Genomic DNA, 17,808 nt, shown 5'->3' on the forward strand with positions numbered 1-17,808 from the left:
TTTGCTTCTTCCAGCCCAGACAGCGTTTCTTCTTTTGTGTCTGATACTTTATTCCACAGTGATCAGGAGTTTAAATACGTGTTGTAAAGGAGATTTAAAGAGACTCTGTGCCCCCCTCCCATCTAATTGCATTGTACACTTTATATTTTGCCGTTTACAGCCACTGCTGTTACATTCATATGTCTGTGGTTAGGTTGTTAAGGACTGTGCATTTTGCATTTGCATTTGACAGCTGTTCTTTTTATAATGTTTGTGGTTCCAGTCGTGGTATGCGAGAGCTTCGGATCAGCAGTGGAATGACAACTGTTTTGTTGCCAACTTTTGCATGATTTTCCTTTTAAAAATGCACATTTTTCTATTATCTCGCTCAAAGGTTCCCAAACTTTTCAAATCCTGCACCAAACCAAATATCCCAAGTACCACTTTTCACACAGAGGATTTTGCAACTGTGCACCTGTGCAACTTTTAGAAGTTTTTACGAGGCAAAGAGGGCAAACGTCCCACACAGAGAATACTTTGGAAAACTTTTATCAGATTTTCATGTCCTGCCCACAACAGAAAGAACAAAGATTAAACGGCAAAGTGGAACAAATTAGAAAGTTTGTGCGCTCCATCCAGGAGAGAGATGAAATAAATGCACATGATTTGTTTGTCATTCCCTCTTCCTTTGTGGCACAAATTACACAACACAGTGTTAAGTGACAGTGGTTGCATCCTGGATATAAAGACAGAGTCCCTTTTGCAGGTGGATTGTCATCATTTACATCATAATGTACATATAAAATGTCCTCTAAAAAACTGTTTTAAATGTGCATTGTCCTTTTAGTCTCTTTTAGAAATAGTAAAATAAAAGTTCATACTTTAAAAAGTGTTTTACACTGCTCAAACTTTTCTCGTCCTGTTTTTAGTCACATTTACGTAGATATTTGTTGTCATAGCAAAGAAAATAATAATAAAAGTATAATTACAACAATGATACTTAGAATGTCAGTAAATATAAAGCTAATAAATATGAATGGAAGGTCGTGTGGAAATGTTTAGTTAAGTGACAATTTCACATACAGATCAGTCTTTGCAGGGACCTCCTGAAGCATCATGGGAAGAACACCGAGATAACAAATGAAATATTAAAAGAAAAATAACCTGGGCTTCAGCTTGGACAGACGTTCTCGTTTTATTTCCTGCATGTCTGTGATTTTAAAAGGTGAATGTCTCATGAGCTGATGATGTCAGTGCTGTTTATCCTTGGCCCAGAGTATAACGTCATCTCACCTGAACAAGAAGGCAAATGAGTGTTTCCACTTCTGACAAGAAATATCCTTTCTGATTGGCATGGGAGGATTACATGGGGGAGGGGGGGAAACATGCATTTATAATAACTGTAAAAGCACCATTTTTGTCAGAATACTGCATAGCTACAGCAATAAAAAGCTCCCATGTTGCATTATTGCATTTTAAAATGAGGAAAGCACATTTGGACAGCAAATAAGATTTTGCTTCGTGTGTCTTCTAGATTTTGATGGGCGTATCCCACTTCAAAGAAGTAGGTACCCAACTCAAAGAATTGGTGAATTGGTGTCCTGTGGTGATCTAATGCAGTTTGTAATGATTTTGAATCGACCCCAGAACCACAGCAAGGTCAAGAACTGAACAATTTAGTCTGAAACATGATATTTCTACAATTGGTATTGAATATGGTGACAAATACTGTCTTCAGGCAGAATCAAACAAAAACAAATACTGGTTAGATCTGAAGGTAGAGGTGAAACCTTCAGATCTTTTTTCAGTCAAGCCACACATAAATATTTCTCCACAGATGTTCAGATATTAACGAGCTCTGATCATCAGCTCTGGTAAAGGTGATGACGACAATAATGAAAATGTGTGTGTTTATTCACAGGTTGTCTGTGAGTGGTCTTCACAGTTTGTTGGTGTCCTCTGCTGTTATCTCTGTTGCTCTGCAGAGTGAGGGCTGTCCACACTGCTGTATGGGGACAGAGAGGACGTCGCAGGCCCTGAGGCTTTCCCATCATCCCCTTCTTCCTTCTCCACCTCCATTTCCACGTCTCTCTCTTCTCCTCCGTCTCCTCCTTCTGTTCTGAACACCTCCACTGATCCTCTCCCGTCCTCACTGGACTCCTCAGATGCAGAGAGACCCTCCTCCCCTCTGCTCTCCATTGTGCAGACGCCTCCCTCACTGGGACTCAAGCTCTCGCGGTCGTCCTCCCCGGGGACGGACTCTCTGGCCTGGCTGTGGTGCTTCACGTTGTAGCGCTGGTTCTGGAAGAACTTGACGATGGTGTGTTTGGGCAGGTCCAGCTGTGCTGACAGGGTGTGGATGGCCTCCTGGTCGGGGTAGAGTCCAACGTCCCCAATGAAGCTCTGCAGGATTCCCAGGGCCTCCAGGGAAATCCGAGTCCGTGATCGGGCCTTCTTTGTTCCGCCGCCTCCGAGGCCGGGGCTCATCCCACGCTGAGGCCCGTTCTCTGAACCCTGCAACATGGGCAGGGTGATGGGTTGGGGATCCTCATGAATCGGGGATGGAGATGTCAGAGGTGGTAGCGGCTGTCTGTGGAGGATCTGTTCAGAAAATAAAACATTTATACAATTTTAGCATTTTATAAAAGCGTGTAAAAGTTCATTCAAGACCTGGAAGGAGATAAAAAAAACAAAAAAACAAGCTCAACTACCTTTAACACAAATCTCAGGGTCTTTGCTGGTGTGTGTCAGAGGTTACACCCCCCTCCCCCTAAGTGCAAACACTGGTTTACAGGAGTCAGATTCCAGACAGTTCAACTGAGCCACCTCCATTCAAAGCTGAAAGATCTGCTCATAAGTGGACCTTAACTTGTCATCAAAGAACATGTACTACAAGCGGAAGCGTGATTGACCGGCTTCCATCAGCCGCCGACATGCACGCTAAACTCCCAAATTCATCACACAAACAACCGCACGACTTGAGCTTATTAACAGGGTGGGGTGGCCTGCACACCCAAACACAGGAATCCAACACCATAAATCTGTGGTCCATCAAAATTAAAGGACCTAAATAAAGATAATGGCAATTCCTTTTTCTCTGCTTCAATAATTACAGGCTATGTTCTGAATAATATTGAGGTTAGGGCCAGACTGGAGAGCATTTTGGTTTTGGGGAGAGGGTGGGATGGAGGAGTGTTTAGCAGGAAATGTGTGGGCTGGTCATTTACCACTTCTATTTTCAATGACTTATGGGACACAAACATGACAAAGAGGAGGGCTGCTGAGAGCAGCAGGTGGTGGGATCAGACAGACGGAGAGAGACGGAGGAAACTTTTCTGCACTCACATGCTGCTTTTTCCATTTTCTCACTCGTAAAAACACTTTGATTTGTGTCTTTTGTGTGCAGATGGCTGCACTGTGGTTCAGAGTGGTTGTGTTTTAAAAAAAAATGAATCCATTCTTTACCGCTGTAGTGAACCACAAAACAAACGAGTACCCGTGGCTACCGGCTGCGTGTTTGTTACCTGCTGGTCCGGGATGTGCAGGACGGTGTGGAGCCGTTCACTGTGCTGCTGCCTCGACTCTTCTTCGTAGATCTGATCCCGCTCGGCCTGAGGTAACGACAGGAACCTTCTGATGGTGCACAGGTTCTCCCACAGCGTGCGGTTCTCCGGGCTCGGGCTCTCCTTCCACCTCAGCAGCTCACACAGCCAGCCCTGGAGCACGCACGGACGAAGACAGTTTATTACCAGAGTTCCAGCATCTACATCCTACTGAAAGCAATAAATTACATGTAGGAGGAAGTAAAGCACGCTAATTCACTCGCTTCTTTCATTTCATTAGTTTGCAACAGTTTTGGCCACCAGTGTTACAGCATGGTACCATAGATGATGATACAGCTTTGGTATAGACTTGTAAATGTATGTGAGCACGGCATTATAGAGGTACATACTGTTAGCTATAGAAACAGGAAGGTTTAATAGTTTCCTTGAAGAGAAAAGAGTTTAAGATGAAACTCGTTTCATGATTTAAGGCTTCATTTTATTACATTTCTGATGAGGTCTTCTGTGCAAATGATTAAAAACATCAGGAAATATAGTGTACTATGTCTTGTACTCTAATTTTTAAAACAAACCCGCAATTTATTTATATGTTATCTTTGAGCACAACACAGTGAAAGTTATTCCCTGAGAGGTGAAAGAAAAAACAAGAAAAATGGGAGAAGAGCAGTGAGTGTCTGCGAGTGTGTATCTGTGTGAAGATTGCATTATCTCTGCTAGGCTGACCTGGGATCTGCAACCAGCTGTTGTTTATACACAGCTTTCAGCCTGGAAATTAATGGTAATAATGTGATCATCCCTCCGTCTACTTGTCTGTCTTCTCTGTCCTCATCCTTTTTCCTTTATTATGTCAGACTTTTCTCTCCGTGTCTCTCTCACGTTCCTCTCTGACTCTGTCTGGAAACAGTTTCAACATCTTCTGACTTCTTTATACAGACTCAATGCAACCGACTAACTTTAAAACCGTCTCGCCCTCTCTCCGTGTCCCCCTCGCTCTCCCTTTGATCTCGCCCTCGATCACCCGCATTGTTTATCGTAGGATGGAGCCACGATGGCATGCCGCAGCGGGTAATCAGATACCCAACACGCCCACACACACACACACACACACACACACACACACACACACACACACACACACACACACACACACACACACACACACACACACACACACACACACACACACACACAGTCACACACTTCCCCGCTACTCAGCTCCTTCAAACATTATCGACTCAGCTAAAAAAATAGTGTAAGTGTGTACAACGATTGTTTAGCATTGGGTTAATGTGTCATTCAAAAAGTCATTTTGAGTTATTTCACTGATAACCCAAATGAGTTATCAGTTCTGAATTTTTGTGCTCATGTTAAAACATTTGTATATCAAGCATGCATCTAAATACAAGTTCAGGCTTGAGTGTTGTTTTGCAGCTCGGTGGACGTCTAGGCAACAGTATCAACAGAGCTGTGAGGACAGTTCGGGACTGACCTGACTCTTGTTGGCAGCCACCTTAGCGAACAGAGCCTGGGAGACCTTCGCCCTCTTCATCTCCTGCTGGATCTCCTCATACATCCCCGACGTGATGTTCACCAGCGAGTCGAGCTTCAGCTGCAGCTCGGGACCAGACATGCTGCATTTTGTCTGCACAAAGCGAGACGCACAAGTAGATCGCAATGAGGCTTTCTAGGTTTCCATAAAGGTCTGTGCATGTGTGTGTCTGTGTGTGTACCTGTGTGTGTACCTGTGTGTGTACCTGTGTGTGTACCTGTGTGTGTACCTGCATGTGCACCCCTGTGTGTCTGTGTGTGTTGGAGCTGGAGCTGGAGATGTGGTTGGTGGAGTGGTTGTGGTTGTGGTTGGTACTGGTGCTCCTCTCTCTCTCCTCCTGGTAGATGCGGTCTCGCTCGCCCTCTGGCAGGTTGAGGAAGTTTTGCATGGCCTTCAGGTTGACCAGCAGCGACTGAGAGGCCGAGCGAGGGTCCTCCTCCTTACGAAGGATCTCTGACAGCAGACCCTGCAGGACGCACGGGCATAAAGTTACTTATCGAGACATTCATCTTATCTAATAGTCTCTAGATGTCCATTATGAGTCAGTTCACCTGCGTGCGGTTAAAAGCCACTCGGGCAAACACGGCCTGGGAAACGCTGGCCCTCTTCAGTTCGTTCCTGACTTGTTGGTAGATGTCGGGGGACACGTCGACCCCTGAGCAGCTGAGGCCGGGCTCCGTCGCGGCCCCGGGGACCTTACAGGTCCGTGAGATGGGGGGATGGTTGAGGAACTGCTGGTTGACTCCCTGCGGGTGCTGATGGGCGAGTAGGCGGTTGACGGCCAGCTGCTGGTTGATGAGGTGGGCCATGGCGAGCTGCTGGCGTACGAGCTGAGGGGAGAGCTGGGGAGACAGGAGTCCGCCGTGGCCCAGGAGGGGCGGAGCCTGTGGACGCAGTGGAGGACTGGGGTGGCTCTGGCCGACAGAGTGAGGCAGACCGTGAGGCTGGGCGGGAGCCTCCCCGAGGCCACTCTTGATGGGAAGAGCTCCAGGGCCGCCCAGGGTGCCCAGATGCGTCGGAGAGGGTAAGAGGGAGGGAGGGCGATGGGTGATGATGCTGAGGTCCAAATCCCTCTCCACTGTCACACACAGGTTTGGGTCAATATATTTAGAAGCATCTTTCATTAATTACAATCAAACTTCCTTAAACAGCCGGTGTTGAGTTGAACGTACAGTCATTACAAGTTGATTTGCTTAAAAATTACACCATATAAACACAATTTAAGTGACATTTTGAACATTCAACAGCTACAAGCCACCGCTCAGAGTCTTGTGAGATTTTTTTGCAGACGTCATACTTGTAGTGGAAAAATGAGCAGTTTCCTGTCAGCAACACCCAAATTGCCAATTTATTTTCCATCCATTTGGTCACTGAAACCCAAATTCTCCAACATGTTCACCACAAGGTACATCATCGTACTGACAAACATACCTTTTATATCCGATTTCTCCTGAGATGTCCACATCTTGTCAATGTATTCACCTGAAAGGAAAACAACAGTAAGTCTGTCAGTTAAATACCCGTCTGCTTTGTGCATACATATTCTTTCAACAGTATTATATCTCGTCCATTAATCCTTAATTTAAATCAGGTATTCTTTCACTTTCCAAATCTCACAGCATCTGACGTGAGTAAAAATCGAATTGCTCGAATAATATTGAAGCTTCTACAGTAATTAAAATGTACCCTAAAAATCCCAGACGGTCTTCAGAGGAGCTTCAGAGTGGAGCTACAGGCGACCTTTTCATGGAGGACTCTTCACCGTGTTGTGATCTTTTAGGAGAAGGAAACCACAGCTCTCTTTGCACTGAAGTCACATTTTCACTTCATGTCTCCGCATTCCCCAGATAAGATTTTTTAAAGAAGTGAGGAATGTTTCCTCTTTATCGCGGCACCGAAACGCCGTCTTTTCTGCTCTCCTAGATTTTAACGGCCTCTCCGCTCGTCTCCGCAGAAATCTGCTTCTTGTTATGCTTCTACTGGGTTTGGTTGGGAGTCACATTTTCGGTTATTAGGGGATACAAGTTGGAGTGAGGTTTGGCAGGGCATCAGATTTTTACCTTCCCAGTGTGTGTGTGTGTGTGTGTGTGTGTGTGTGTGTGTGTGTGTGTGTGTGTGTGTGTGTGTGTGTGTGTGTGTGTGTGATTGTGTGTGTGTGTGTGTGTGTGTGGAGTAAATGTAAGAAGAGCTCTTATTCCCGGGTTTTGCTGCTGTGTGTGTGTGTTTGTGTGTGTGTGTTGGGGGGGTGACTGCTGTTTTCCATTAGGAGTTAAGAGCATTTAGTTTTGTCATGTGTATTAAGGGTGACATTAATGTGAACCATGTGTGACAGTTCCTTCCTACCGAGCGCTGTCAGTGACAGACGTCTCATGCAGCAGATTAGACACATGAAGGCTGACACACGTGCTCACACTCAGACAGGGGGTGGACAGAAGAATGGAAAGGCGTCATTAAAAAGCGCCGCGGTGGAGGCAGGTGAGTCGTATTAGCCGGAGGTGAGTGTCAGTCTGACAGTCTTCACCTTTATGAGTTTTCACAGCAACATAAGGCAAATAAAGTATAAACAGCTGAGCGGTTGGTGGGTGAGGTGCAGCCGAGTCGGTCGCAGCAACTGTAAAAGTTTTTAACAAGGCAGGAGAGGGACACTTAACTGGGGGGTGACTGAGCACCACAGGCTGAAAAAAAAACCCCACACAAGATGCTCACAGATTACTGTGGAAAATAATGCATTTGTGAATAATGACTTTTCAGCCACTGTTTTCTCTTCTGATTTGCTCATGTGAATCTTGAGCATTAGAGGAGTCCTTTATATTCTTGATGTTTTCCGCAGACTTTTTCACTGTCCTTGTAAGAAATACGTACGTGGAACTGACAGCATCAACAACATGTCTGTTCCAACAATTAACCACAGTCTGTCAGTAAAGTCATTTAAGGTCTGTTTATCCCGTCAGCTTCACATCCTCAGTTTGATTTGGTAAGAAAAGCAGAGAATCTAACAGCTAACGCTTCTCTAAACTCTCTCAAACCCGTCTTTGATGGACTTAATAAAGTAAATAAGACTCACCTGCGATTTGATAGTTTAATATTTATTATTACAAATACTTTTGTAACGAATATTGAAACCATGGCTCCAACTAAACACAATGTTAGGGGATTTATTAGAATTTACGACAGCAATACCAATATTTGCTGTCTTTAATAAGAGATAATTGGTGACAAATTTTCTTCCTGCTTTAACCAAAAATGATTAAAGCTCATCTAGCTCGAAAACTATCGGCATTATCTCATGAATCAGATTAAAGTGAGAGCTGCTTCTCACTGTCACTCAAGCAGGACTTTCAACGTCATAATTTGTGTAAGAGCTCACAGCCTGCAGCCAATTACCAACACGGTGGTCTGATTAAAGGTTGCCTACTGCTGTCTCCGACAGCCAGCAAATATCTGCAACTCTGTCTCATAATCAGAAAAATACTGACTTGTTTCTCACTGAGCAGCTTCACTTTAATGCTTTATGGTGTCAGTGCCATCCTCAAGGGAAAGTTCTGGACACCAAACTGATTTAATTAGTGAAATACACCCGACATCTGGTTCTGAGAATATAACTGAGCTGAACTGTGCTGCTCGATAATGTGAGTGGAGGGTTCGGGAGTTACCTTTGATGCGTTTGTACCTCTTGTACCAGCGTCCAAACTCCTGGCACTTAGAGGTGGAGACGTTGGCGTAGTAGGAACTGTTCACGATCGCTGAGATCATACTCTAATCAAACAGAGAGACAGTTTGACATATTAAAAAAAGCAAAGACCAACACTAATACATATTACATCATTCATATTGATATTCTTTGGAGGACGATTAGGACCACATGACCAAAAATTGAGTAAAAAATTAGCTGAAACTTGAAACCTGTCTTTCAAACAATCTGACCAGAAGTCTTTGTCCTGGGAGTGGCAGCGTCTTAAGACCGAGTGATGAGTTTCTGTTACAGAAACGAAGAAATCTCAACAGCCGACTAAATCACCGCTGATTTATTAAAGCTCATCACGCTCCCACCCTTTCCTAATATGCACTGTGGCTCCTTGTGTAGAGCAGGAGATGCACAGACTCCAGTGAAAGCTCTGCATGGGAAACGCTGGGGATTAAAACTCACATGAGTCAGGCTGCAAATGCACACCACCTACACACTTCCCCTAATCACTAATTACATCATGACTAAGTCGTGTGTATAAATCACAAGTCAAAATGACACACTCTCGAGTCTAATGACTGCAGGGTGTGTGTGAGCAGGATAATTGAGGTGTGCGTGTTTGCATCCTTTCCCATGGGATGGTATCAATATTTGTCTGTGTGTGTGTGTGTGTGTGTGTGTGTGTGTGTGTGTGTGTGTGTGTGTGTGTGTGTGTGTGTGTGTGTGTGTGTGTGTGTGTGTGTGTGTGTGTGTGTGAGAGTGAGTCAGATTACACACTGCGCTAAGTGTGTGGTGAGCTGATGATGAAACCATGTGTTTAGAGAAAATACTTAGCAGCATCTCGGCTATCTGTGAGTTTGTACGAGTGTGTGTGACAGAAACAGAATCAAACCGAGAAAAACATTTCAAATCACTTTCTTTTAAAATGCACAAATAAAAATCAGATTCAGTTCATCAGGAGACTTTATCTGAAAAAATGATTTTGATGAGTGATTTTTTTGACACGTGGAGGAAAAATGTGCTGATTATGTCTTAAAAAAGCTCATGTGGCGCTTTGGGGTTTTGTAAAGACTAAAAGAAACATCAAATAAAAGGAATATCTAATTAGCATTTTTCATATCCCTTGGCATTTAATTCCCCCAAAACAATCAGCAGATACTTCAGAGTTGCAGCAAGAGGTGCACTCTCAGTGAGGCAGCTTCATCATCCTCTTCCTCAAGTGGAAACGTGTAGGCACATGACCTCTGATGAACCTGCTCTCTTCATGGACAAGATCTCTCAATGATTTTACGTTTTTAGCAGGTACCTGGGAGAGCGGACACTCCTTGGCCAGAGCGCTCTGGTTGGTCTCTCTGAGCAGCTCTTTGAGGGCGTTTCTCACGGTGGCGTGGGTCCACTGCTCCGACGGCAGCTCCTCCAGTCGGGCAAAGCTACAAGGAAACGACACCAATTTTCACTGTCATACTCCTCCACAAGTACAGCTGACAGCAAAAATCTCAACCGACTAAGAACCTGCTTTAATAATTCAGACACACTTTTTATTAAAAGGAGCACCGAGTCACCATCAAACAAAGCTATGAAATGATCTTCAGTTAGTTTATTGAAGGCTTCTAACTGAACAGCTCAAGTCATTTCTAACAGACACGCAGCTGACCTGTGCAGCAGGATGCGCAGCGTGACCATGTGGTAAACGTCCAGCAGCATGTCGGCCACCGTTGCCTCGGGAGCATCTGTTAGGTAGTGGATGGGCATCGGCTTCCACCGGCCCACTTTAATGATGCCTGGAAAACACACACACACACACACACACACACACACGTTACTTTTGTACTGTTCTCATGTTCCTATATTTTCTAATCAATATAAACCTGTATGTGCTTTTTGACCTGTTAAACTCTGCCCATCACCCTGGGCTGAACATTCCCCAGGCCTTCGTACGACTGTGACTGGAAGTGCAAATCTAAACAGGCCTAATCACATTAGGATCTTCTAAATCAAACACAGACCCCATCCAGCCTTGGCCTGCCAGCCTCAGTTGTGTGTGTGCGTCTTGGTTGCATGAGGCTGGTGGTGATAGGGGCAAAAGAACAAAGGCGGTTCTCTTTGGACTCCGCAGTTGATTAACCAGAGGAGAAATGTAAAATCAGCTTTAAAGACTGAAGCAGGCCGCGAATGCGAGCCGTGTTTTGATGTTGATGTACTGAATAAACACGGTGAGGTCATCATTCTTCTGTCTGACAGCAGAATACTTCTTCTGCCTCCTGCAACTAAGTGGTTTAGAAATTAATGTTAATACTTTTACATGTCATCAGCTGGTTACTGGTATAATTTTATGAATAAGGTAAATTAAATGAATTATTTTAGGCTTTTGTTTGAGCTCATTTGACCAACAAACCTTCAGCCAAGAGCCAAAATAATCTATTAGTATCTGTCGACATGTTGGCCACTAAATAGGATTTTTGCAGCATAAAAATGCCAAATAATTGTTTGAGGAACTCGCTCACAGTTGCACGTCACTCTCATTGTGCTCCCTCATCACAGCTTCCCAAACATGCAAACCAATCAGAGCTTTGTGGGAGGGATCAGACTCTGACATTATTGCCACGCCAGCAAAAGAAGGGCAGCAACGAAAATGACAACAAACATGGATGAAACAGAAATCAGCAAACATAAACAAGATGTCAGACTGAATAATGAGGTGAAACAAAAAGGAAATTCAGTCTCATTATGAAGCTACTCACCACAGAAACATGGCAGAAATGTATTAAGACAAAGTTTTTCTCCGAGATCAGCTAACGAACTTTCCCCTCTGTCTCCTACCGTGCTTTGGAAGAACCTGCCCGTCAGAGTTACAGGAAGCTAAAGCATGCAACTACTGATGGGACCTCAGTTGTGAAGTTTTTTCAACAGTTGTGAGGGATTTGAAGGTGCTGTAAAAACTCATGAAGTATATTTAAAAAATGTTGGTTTCAATATAATTCCTCTTAATTGTTCTTAAAACTATTAAAGGTTTGCGAGCCTTACAAAACAGTAAATGCTTATTTTGAAGAGAGTAATATCAGTGAATGCTTCCAAAACCTTAAGTGGCATAAAAATAAATTTAGTTTGATTATTTTGCTCAGCAGTTCACCTAAGCCCATGTTAAAACCAAAACAAGTAACCAGACAGTAAAAATAAGAAATAGCCGCTTTTTAATTAGCCATAATGTGCAAGTTAAAGAAAAATCTCTGTGCCACTCAGTCAAGAGTTTAAAAATACTTATCCACTCAAAGTTATGCAAGACGCAATTCCATCGCAGAAGAAAATAGAAGAGACTCTGTGTAATTTTGGTTGTGACCACACTGAGGGGAAAAAAATGCATGACTCCAGCCAAAAATTATTTATTTGAAAAGAAAAGGCTATTTTCCCAGAACAAAACCTAGCTATTTGGGAGAGGCGAGGGGGGTCGCAGGGCGTCGGCCACTTGGTTAGAGTGCCCTGTGTTTACGGGACACACCAGGAATGTCAAACTGCCCGACTCGGTGTGTGTGTGTGTGTGTGTGTGTGTGTGTGTGTGTGTGTGTGTGTGTGTGTGTGTGTGTGTGTGTGTGTGTGTGTGTGTGTGTGTGTGTGTGTGTGTGTGTGTGTAGGCTGTTGTTTCACGGTTGACTGGATGTTATATGCCCTCCTGTTTTGATCTCACAGTGATGAGAAGAAAAGCTTGAGTGCAGGTCTGAGGTGTTCACATATGAACTTATTGTTCGGTTTAACCTTCATGCTGCCAGCTCGGGAGGACTGAATCATACGAGGAGATGTGAGTCAGCGAAAACACGGATTTATCTTTAAAAATACCTTCTTGGTAAATACTTTTTCTGAGATTGCCTAAAGTTTTGAGCACTCATCGTGTGGCAGACCACACCCATCTGGAAACCAGTGATACTCTATTGAGCTGCTGCTGGAAATCATTAATTACTCATCAATTACTAAACAAAGTGGTAAGAGAGACTGAATCAAGAGATGTTTTCCATTAGCATGTAAGAATGGAAAAGTTTAGATAACTGCTTGTTTCAGATGAGATTTGAAGAGGCGAAGAGGCTGAGAAAATTCTAGTCAACAAATGTTTCATATGACCTTTAGAAAAGCAAGTGACATCACAGAGGCTTGGACTTCCTGCTCCCATTTGGTGCCAAAAAAACACAAGTTTTGTAAAAGTGGAGGAAACCCGGGTGGAGTAAGGGAGGAAGTTGAAACCACCCCAAGTAAACGTGCCTCAAAACACATCTTATAGGAGCAATGATTCTCAAGGTCGCGACGAAGCTGTATTAAAAGTTGTATATCCAGATGACCAAAGGACTGCAGTTTGATCACATGCTTCTGTGGGATTTCTCATATATGTTCGTACTAAAGAAGCTCGCATTGAATTGACACAACAAATGTTTACCTTCACAGTCCCATCCACTCACTACTTACCACGCGCCTGTACAGCTGAGCTGTGGGAGTATCCGAGAGCAGCCAGCGCCGTCTCTACCAGCTGTGTGAAGAGGACGTCCTTCCGAACCAACACGAACTCGGCGTGGCGGTTGCCGCGGCCCTCGAAGTCGCCGGCCCTCCCCACGTCTGCGTGCTCCACCACACAGTACACCGGGATCATCAGCCCTGGCAGGACCAGACAGAGAGGGAGACCGTTTCAGCCTCTCGCGTACACGTTCAGATCATGTAGCTCTGATCATACCAGAGTCAGCAGCACCTGGAAGCTGCTTATTGTTCTCTCATGTCCACGTTGTCCAGTTTTTCCCGCTCCTTTTCTGAAGGTTTTGAATATCCAGATCTCATAAGTGACCCCCGATCTGGGGGTGAAATAATACGTGTGGGATTCCTGTTTACTATTTTAGCAACTGTTAAGGTGCCTGGTCTTTTTTTTTTTTTTTTGGCAATGAGGAGATCCATAATGTGCACAAATCTGGCAGAGAAGAACTGTTTTAGAGGATTTCTGAGCTTCTTTTTTGTCAGCCATGTTTCGGTGCTGTAAACAGAACAAAAGTGAAAGGACTTCCTCCTGAAACGAAGTCTGACAGCAACATGTTTCAGCACATTTCTGTGTGCTCAGGACGTCGTGCGTCAGTGTTGCAGCAGCAAAGCTGCTTGGTGGTCTCATAGTATGACTCTGGTTAAACTGGCCAGCTGCCAGTGTGCATGTAAGTCAGTGTAAGATTGAACAACTGTATTTGTGTTTGAACCACATATTAAAAGCCACAAGGGATAAGACTTGTTTCCAGAACCGCCATTAAAGTGCTGCATCTCGCACTCACGAGCGGTGCCACGACTCCAGCGGTGAAGCTGGTTCCTACATTGGTCTGGAGTGTTAGTGTTATTGGGCGAGTGCTGGGAGCTCCTCGGAGCCTGGAACCATTCACACCCATCCAGTCCACTGCTCGGTCCCACAGGACCTGCTAATTAACGAGCTATCAATCCTGCTCCTGACGAGTCAGTGACGGATCAGCCGGAGCCAAACCGCAGCAGCATCAGGCACGCTATCGGCCAATAACCCAACCACCCAGTGGAAGGGCGGAGGGAGGCGGCGCAGCAGAATGTCTGGTGTGTGTGTGTGTGTGTGTGTGTGTGTGTGTGTGTACTGTTACAATGTTTGTGTGATGATGCATGATGATGTTTTCAACTGCATGAGAGAATAATGGGCATCTGTGCGTGAGTGTTTGCTGTGTATTTTTGAGTGTGCATGCTGCTTTGTAATATTAACTGTGTGTGTGTGTGTGTGTGTGTGTGTGTGTGTGTGTGTGTGTGTGTGTGTGTGTGTGTGTGTGTGTGTGTGTGTGTGTGTGGCGCGACCTCACCCAGAGACGGCAGGCACCATTGTCATCCACATGTCCCTGGCAGACTGTAAGATGGTGCCCTGCGCTAACGCTTTAGTATCTATCACAGGTCTTTATGCTACTAAAAGCTGCCATTAGAGCCCATTTTGTGGCAACAGAGCGCTCTGTAAAGTCTTTACTACACAGAAGGAGATCATTGGCTCCTAAAATAGTCCGTACAGAGTATCATCTGACCACAAAGGAAGGGAAAAGTGTTAATAAGTGTTGAGAACGGCCACACACGGAGGTGAGGGGAAAAGGCAATGCACGCCTCATTGAGGCAGTAGCTGCATGACGCAGGTGTGAAGGTCACATCATTTCAGGAAGTTATACTAAACTTGGACTGCAAGAGATATCAGAGCTGCAGCTGAAGTTCATTATCAATGAATCTGCCTTGTTTCTGGGTAGTTATTCGTTTGGACTGTAAAGTTTGACATCAGTTTCCCTGAGTTCAAGGTGAACTCCCTCAATTTGCTGGGTGTCAGTCTAAAAGCCAAAAGGTTTAAATGATCTAATACAGATCAAATCATTATAATTCAAACTGAAATTACAGCTGGAAAATTGTTAAAAAGAAAATGAATGACTTGATCAAACAAAAAGGCCAGATTCTTTTGATTCTGGGTTCTTAAAATTAAGGGTTATCTCACTGTAAATTGATTTTCTGTCAGTTAAATAAGACATTTGTAAACTCACCTCAGACTCTAGGGTATAAAAACAATTGTTATATTTTCCAACATGACAGAAATAAATGAATAATATTGAACTTGCATGCATAAAACTAGATTTTGGGCATTTGTGAGTTTGAGTATGTCATGTTTAACAAAATGTGATATTTTTATACATGTCAGAGTTTTTTTTTTATTAAACTTCATGGACTGCCATGTAGCTTGCAGAGCTCAGTGATTGTTCAGACCATGTAACATGTAATATGACCCTGCTTATGTGGAGCTTTGTTCATCGTGTCAGAGGCACTGAGAGAATTCAGGGAGGACCAATAAATACTGTGTTTTTCTCAGTAAATTTAAAGGTAAAAACAGTCAACAACACAATGCAGAGTTGGAGCCACTAAAATTACAGATCAAACATAGTAATTATAACTATTAAAGACTTGCTGTCTCTGGCTGTCTGCAGCTTCAGTTTTACCACTATAAATAGCTTTGATATTAAAGTTAACATGTGTCTCTCATTCAAATCAACCCACCTCCTAGTGGTCTCAGCGGTGTGCCGTTTTGTCGGGTTCGTGGGTTTGCCGGGCTGCCGTTGACCTCCATGCGGCTCAGCTTGCACTGTGGGGGGCCGGCGGCGGCCGGGCTTTCCCCTTTCTCAGCTCTCTCCTCTGGGCTGGCACTTTCCCGGAGACTGGGGCTCTCCGTCCCCCCTCCTGCCCCTCCACGCTGCTCCATCCCCCCACACAGTCCGGGAGGAGCACCCAGCAGGGTATGTGAAGCTGGTAGAAACACAAGAACTTGTTTTAGTGACATCAGGACAGCAAAGTGTAGATATGAAAACATTTTCTTCAGCACCAACAACCTGAGAATAAAAATGCTCCTCCAGTTTATCTGCACAGTGCATCAAGTGTATCATCTTTCTTTCTTTGCTGTTGTTGACAGTGTATAGTCATTACAGGCTGTTCCATCAACAACCGTGACTTTGTTCGTTCCCAAGAGGCGTGGACGACCACAGCAGACTAAATACAGACCCGTTTATTATCTTCTGCGTGGACACATGGGAGTACACAACAGGTCATAATGAAAGAAGAAAGGTGTTTAAGGCGTGTATGCAGCAGTGTGACAATGCACTGTGTAAACTGAGGATACATTTAAAACTGTACTCTGTACAAATGGTAGAAAAGAAGAAGAAGAACTTCAACTGTCAAGCTTTAGTCATTATTGTATACCAGTGGGATCACGACTTACAACAATTAAAAGCAGCAGAATTTGTTTACTATTATTTCTATGTTGGTCTTTTTGTGATATATGTGATTAAGTATGCATCTTATAACATGAAGATATTAGAGGAGAAAATCAGTTGTTCCTTCATTAATATGATAATATATGCAGCGAGTTGCTCCAATATATAATCAGATCAGCACATTTATATGGAGAGCCTGCGGTGTAAGTATGTTCCTGCCACTCAGCTACCATGATGAATAATAATGCTCGAAGGCGAGATGAAGACTTTGACTGCAAAGTAGGATTTTTTTTTTTTCTTTTTGCTGTAAAAGTTGACATAACAGAAGAGGATGTGACGCAAAATGAAGAGATCTGACAGGGGAGGTGGTGCATCATAGCATGACGTCACAAGACACTACATCATGACATAACGCAGAAGGACGGGTCTGTTGTCACTGGCCCCAGAACACAACCCTCATATACAAACAACATTTTTTACATGTTTTCAGATAAGACAAACAAGAGATAACCTGTCATAACTTGAGCTTTGGAGGTTCTGTTTACCACGTATGGTAACGAGCATTTCCTTCACACAGAAGAAAAATGAAACATCCTGTTTACAGGTGTTTCAACATACAGGTAAAAAGATTTCTTTGCACTGCCAGAGCTTAAAACATTTCTTTTAAATGTATAATTAAATGAAGCTTAAAAAACAAACAAACAAACATGAGAAATAAAGTCAATAGCTGCATCAAACTGCACGCTGCGCTGTGTCCTTGGGAAGGCCGTCTGCTCTCAGCTCTGTGCGGTTTCCAGTGGTATGACCGTAAAGCCGGCAGCGACACATGAAGCAGAGCCCAAAAGCGACACATGATTATAATAAAACTCCCATGCAAAATTAATAGCTGTTGTTAAAAAAGCCCGTCCAACACAAACAAGAAAAAAAAAAAAAAAACTACGAGGCGCTCCTGCTAATGAAGAGAGGAAGAATAACCATCTCAGTCTGCCTCTTTCTACTGTATTTGATGCAATAGGCATCAAGTATGGAGGGCTGTCATACAACTGTCCTGTTAAAGGGGAACTCCATCAACTTCACACATGCAAGTCCATTTGCATGAGCACACAGCAGCACTGCTTGTGAAACGAGTTGCATGAAGCAACGTTCACATGAACACTACGAGCAGGAGAAGCAGGTCTTGTAACCGCTGCTTCTTGTTGAGTACTTGCCCGTTGACACAGTCACGTTCCCTTTCTTCCAGAAACACACAGCAAAGCAAGCAGGAAAGTGTGAAAC

The 17,808-nt window shown here is 43.9% G+C and overlaps 1 protein-coding gene across 1 annotated transcript; it reads right to left on the reverse strand.

Moving 5' to 3' along the window:
* Positions 1 to 518: 518 nt before the first annotated feature.
* LOC138628680 (DNA-binding protein SATB2-like) lies at positions 519 to 16,025 on the reverse strand. The gene is made up of 11 exons (XM_069711850.1): positions 15,824 to 16,025; positions 13,226 to 13,411; positions 10,431 to 10,557; positions 10,083 to 10,206; positions 8,745 to 8,847; positions 6,523 to 6,573; positions 5,643 to 6,169; positions 5,309 to 5,557; positions 5,032 to 5,184; positions 3,504 to 3,695; positions 519 to 2,580 (listed from the first exon to the last, which is right to left on the reverse strand). Exons 1-11 carry the CDS (start codon positions 16,023 to 16,025, stop codon positions 1,945 to 1,947), a joined length of 2,550 nt encoding a protein of 849 aa, XP_069567951.1. The 3' UTR covers positions 519 to 1,944.
* Between the last annotated feature and the right edge of the window lie 1,783 nt (positions 16,026 to 17,808).

This window comes from Brachyistius frenatus, unplaced genomic scaffold, assembly GCF_029030835.1.
Source record: "Brachyistius frenatus isolate BFR_SWC_R1_liver_20210118 unplaced genomic scaffold, ASM2903083v1 Contig_103, whole genome shotgun sequence".
Classification (NCBI taxonomy): domain Eukaryota; kingdom Metazoa; phylum Chordata; class Actinopteri; family Embiotocidae; genus Brachyistius; species Brachyistius frenatus.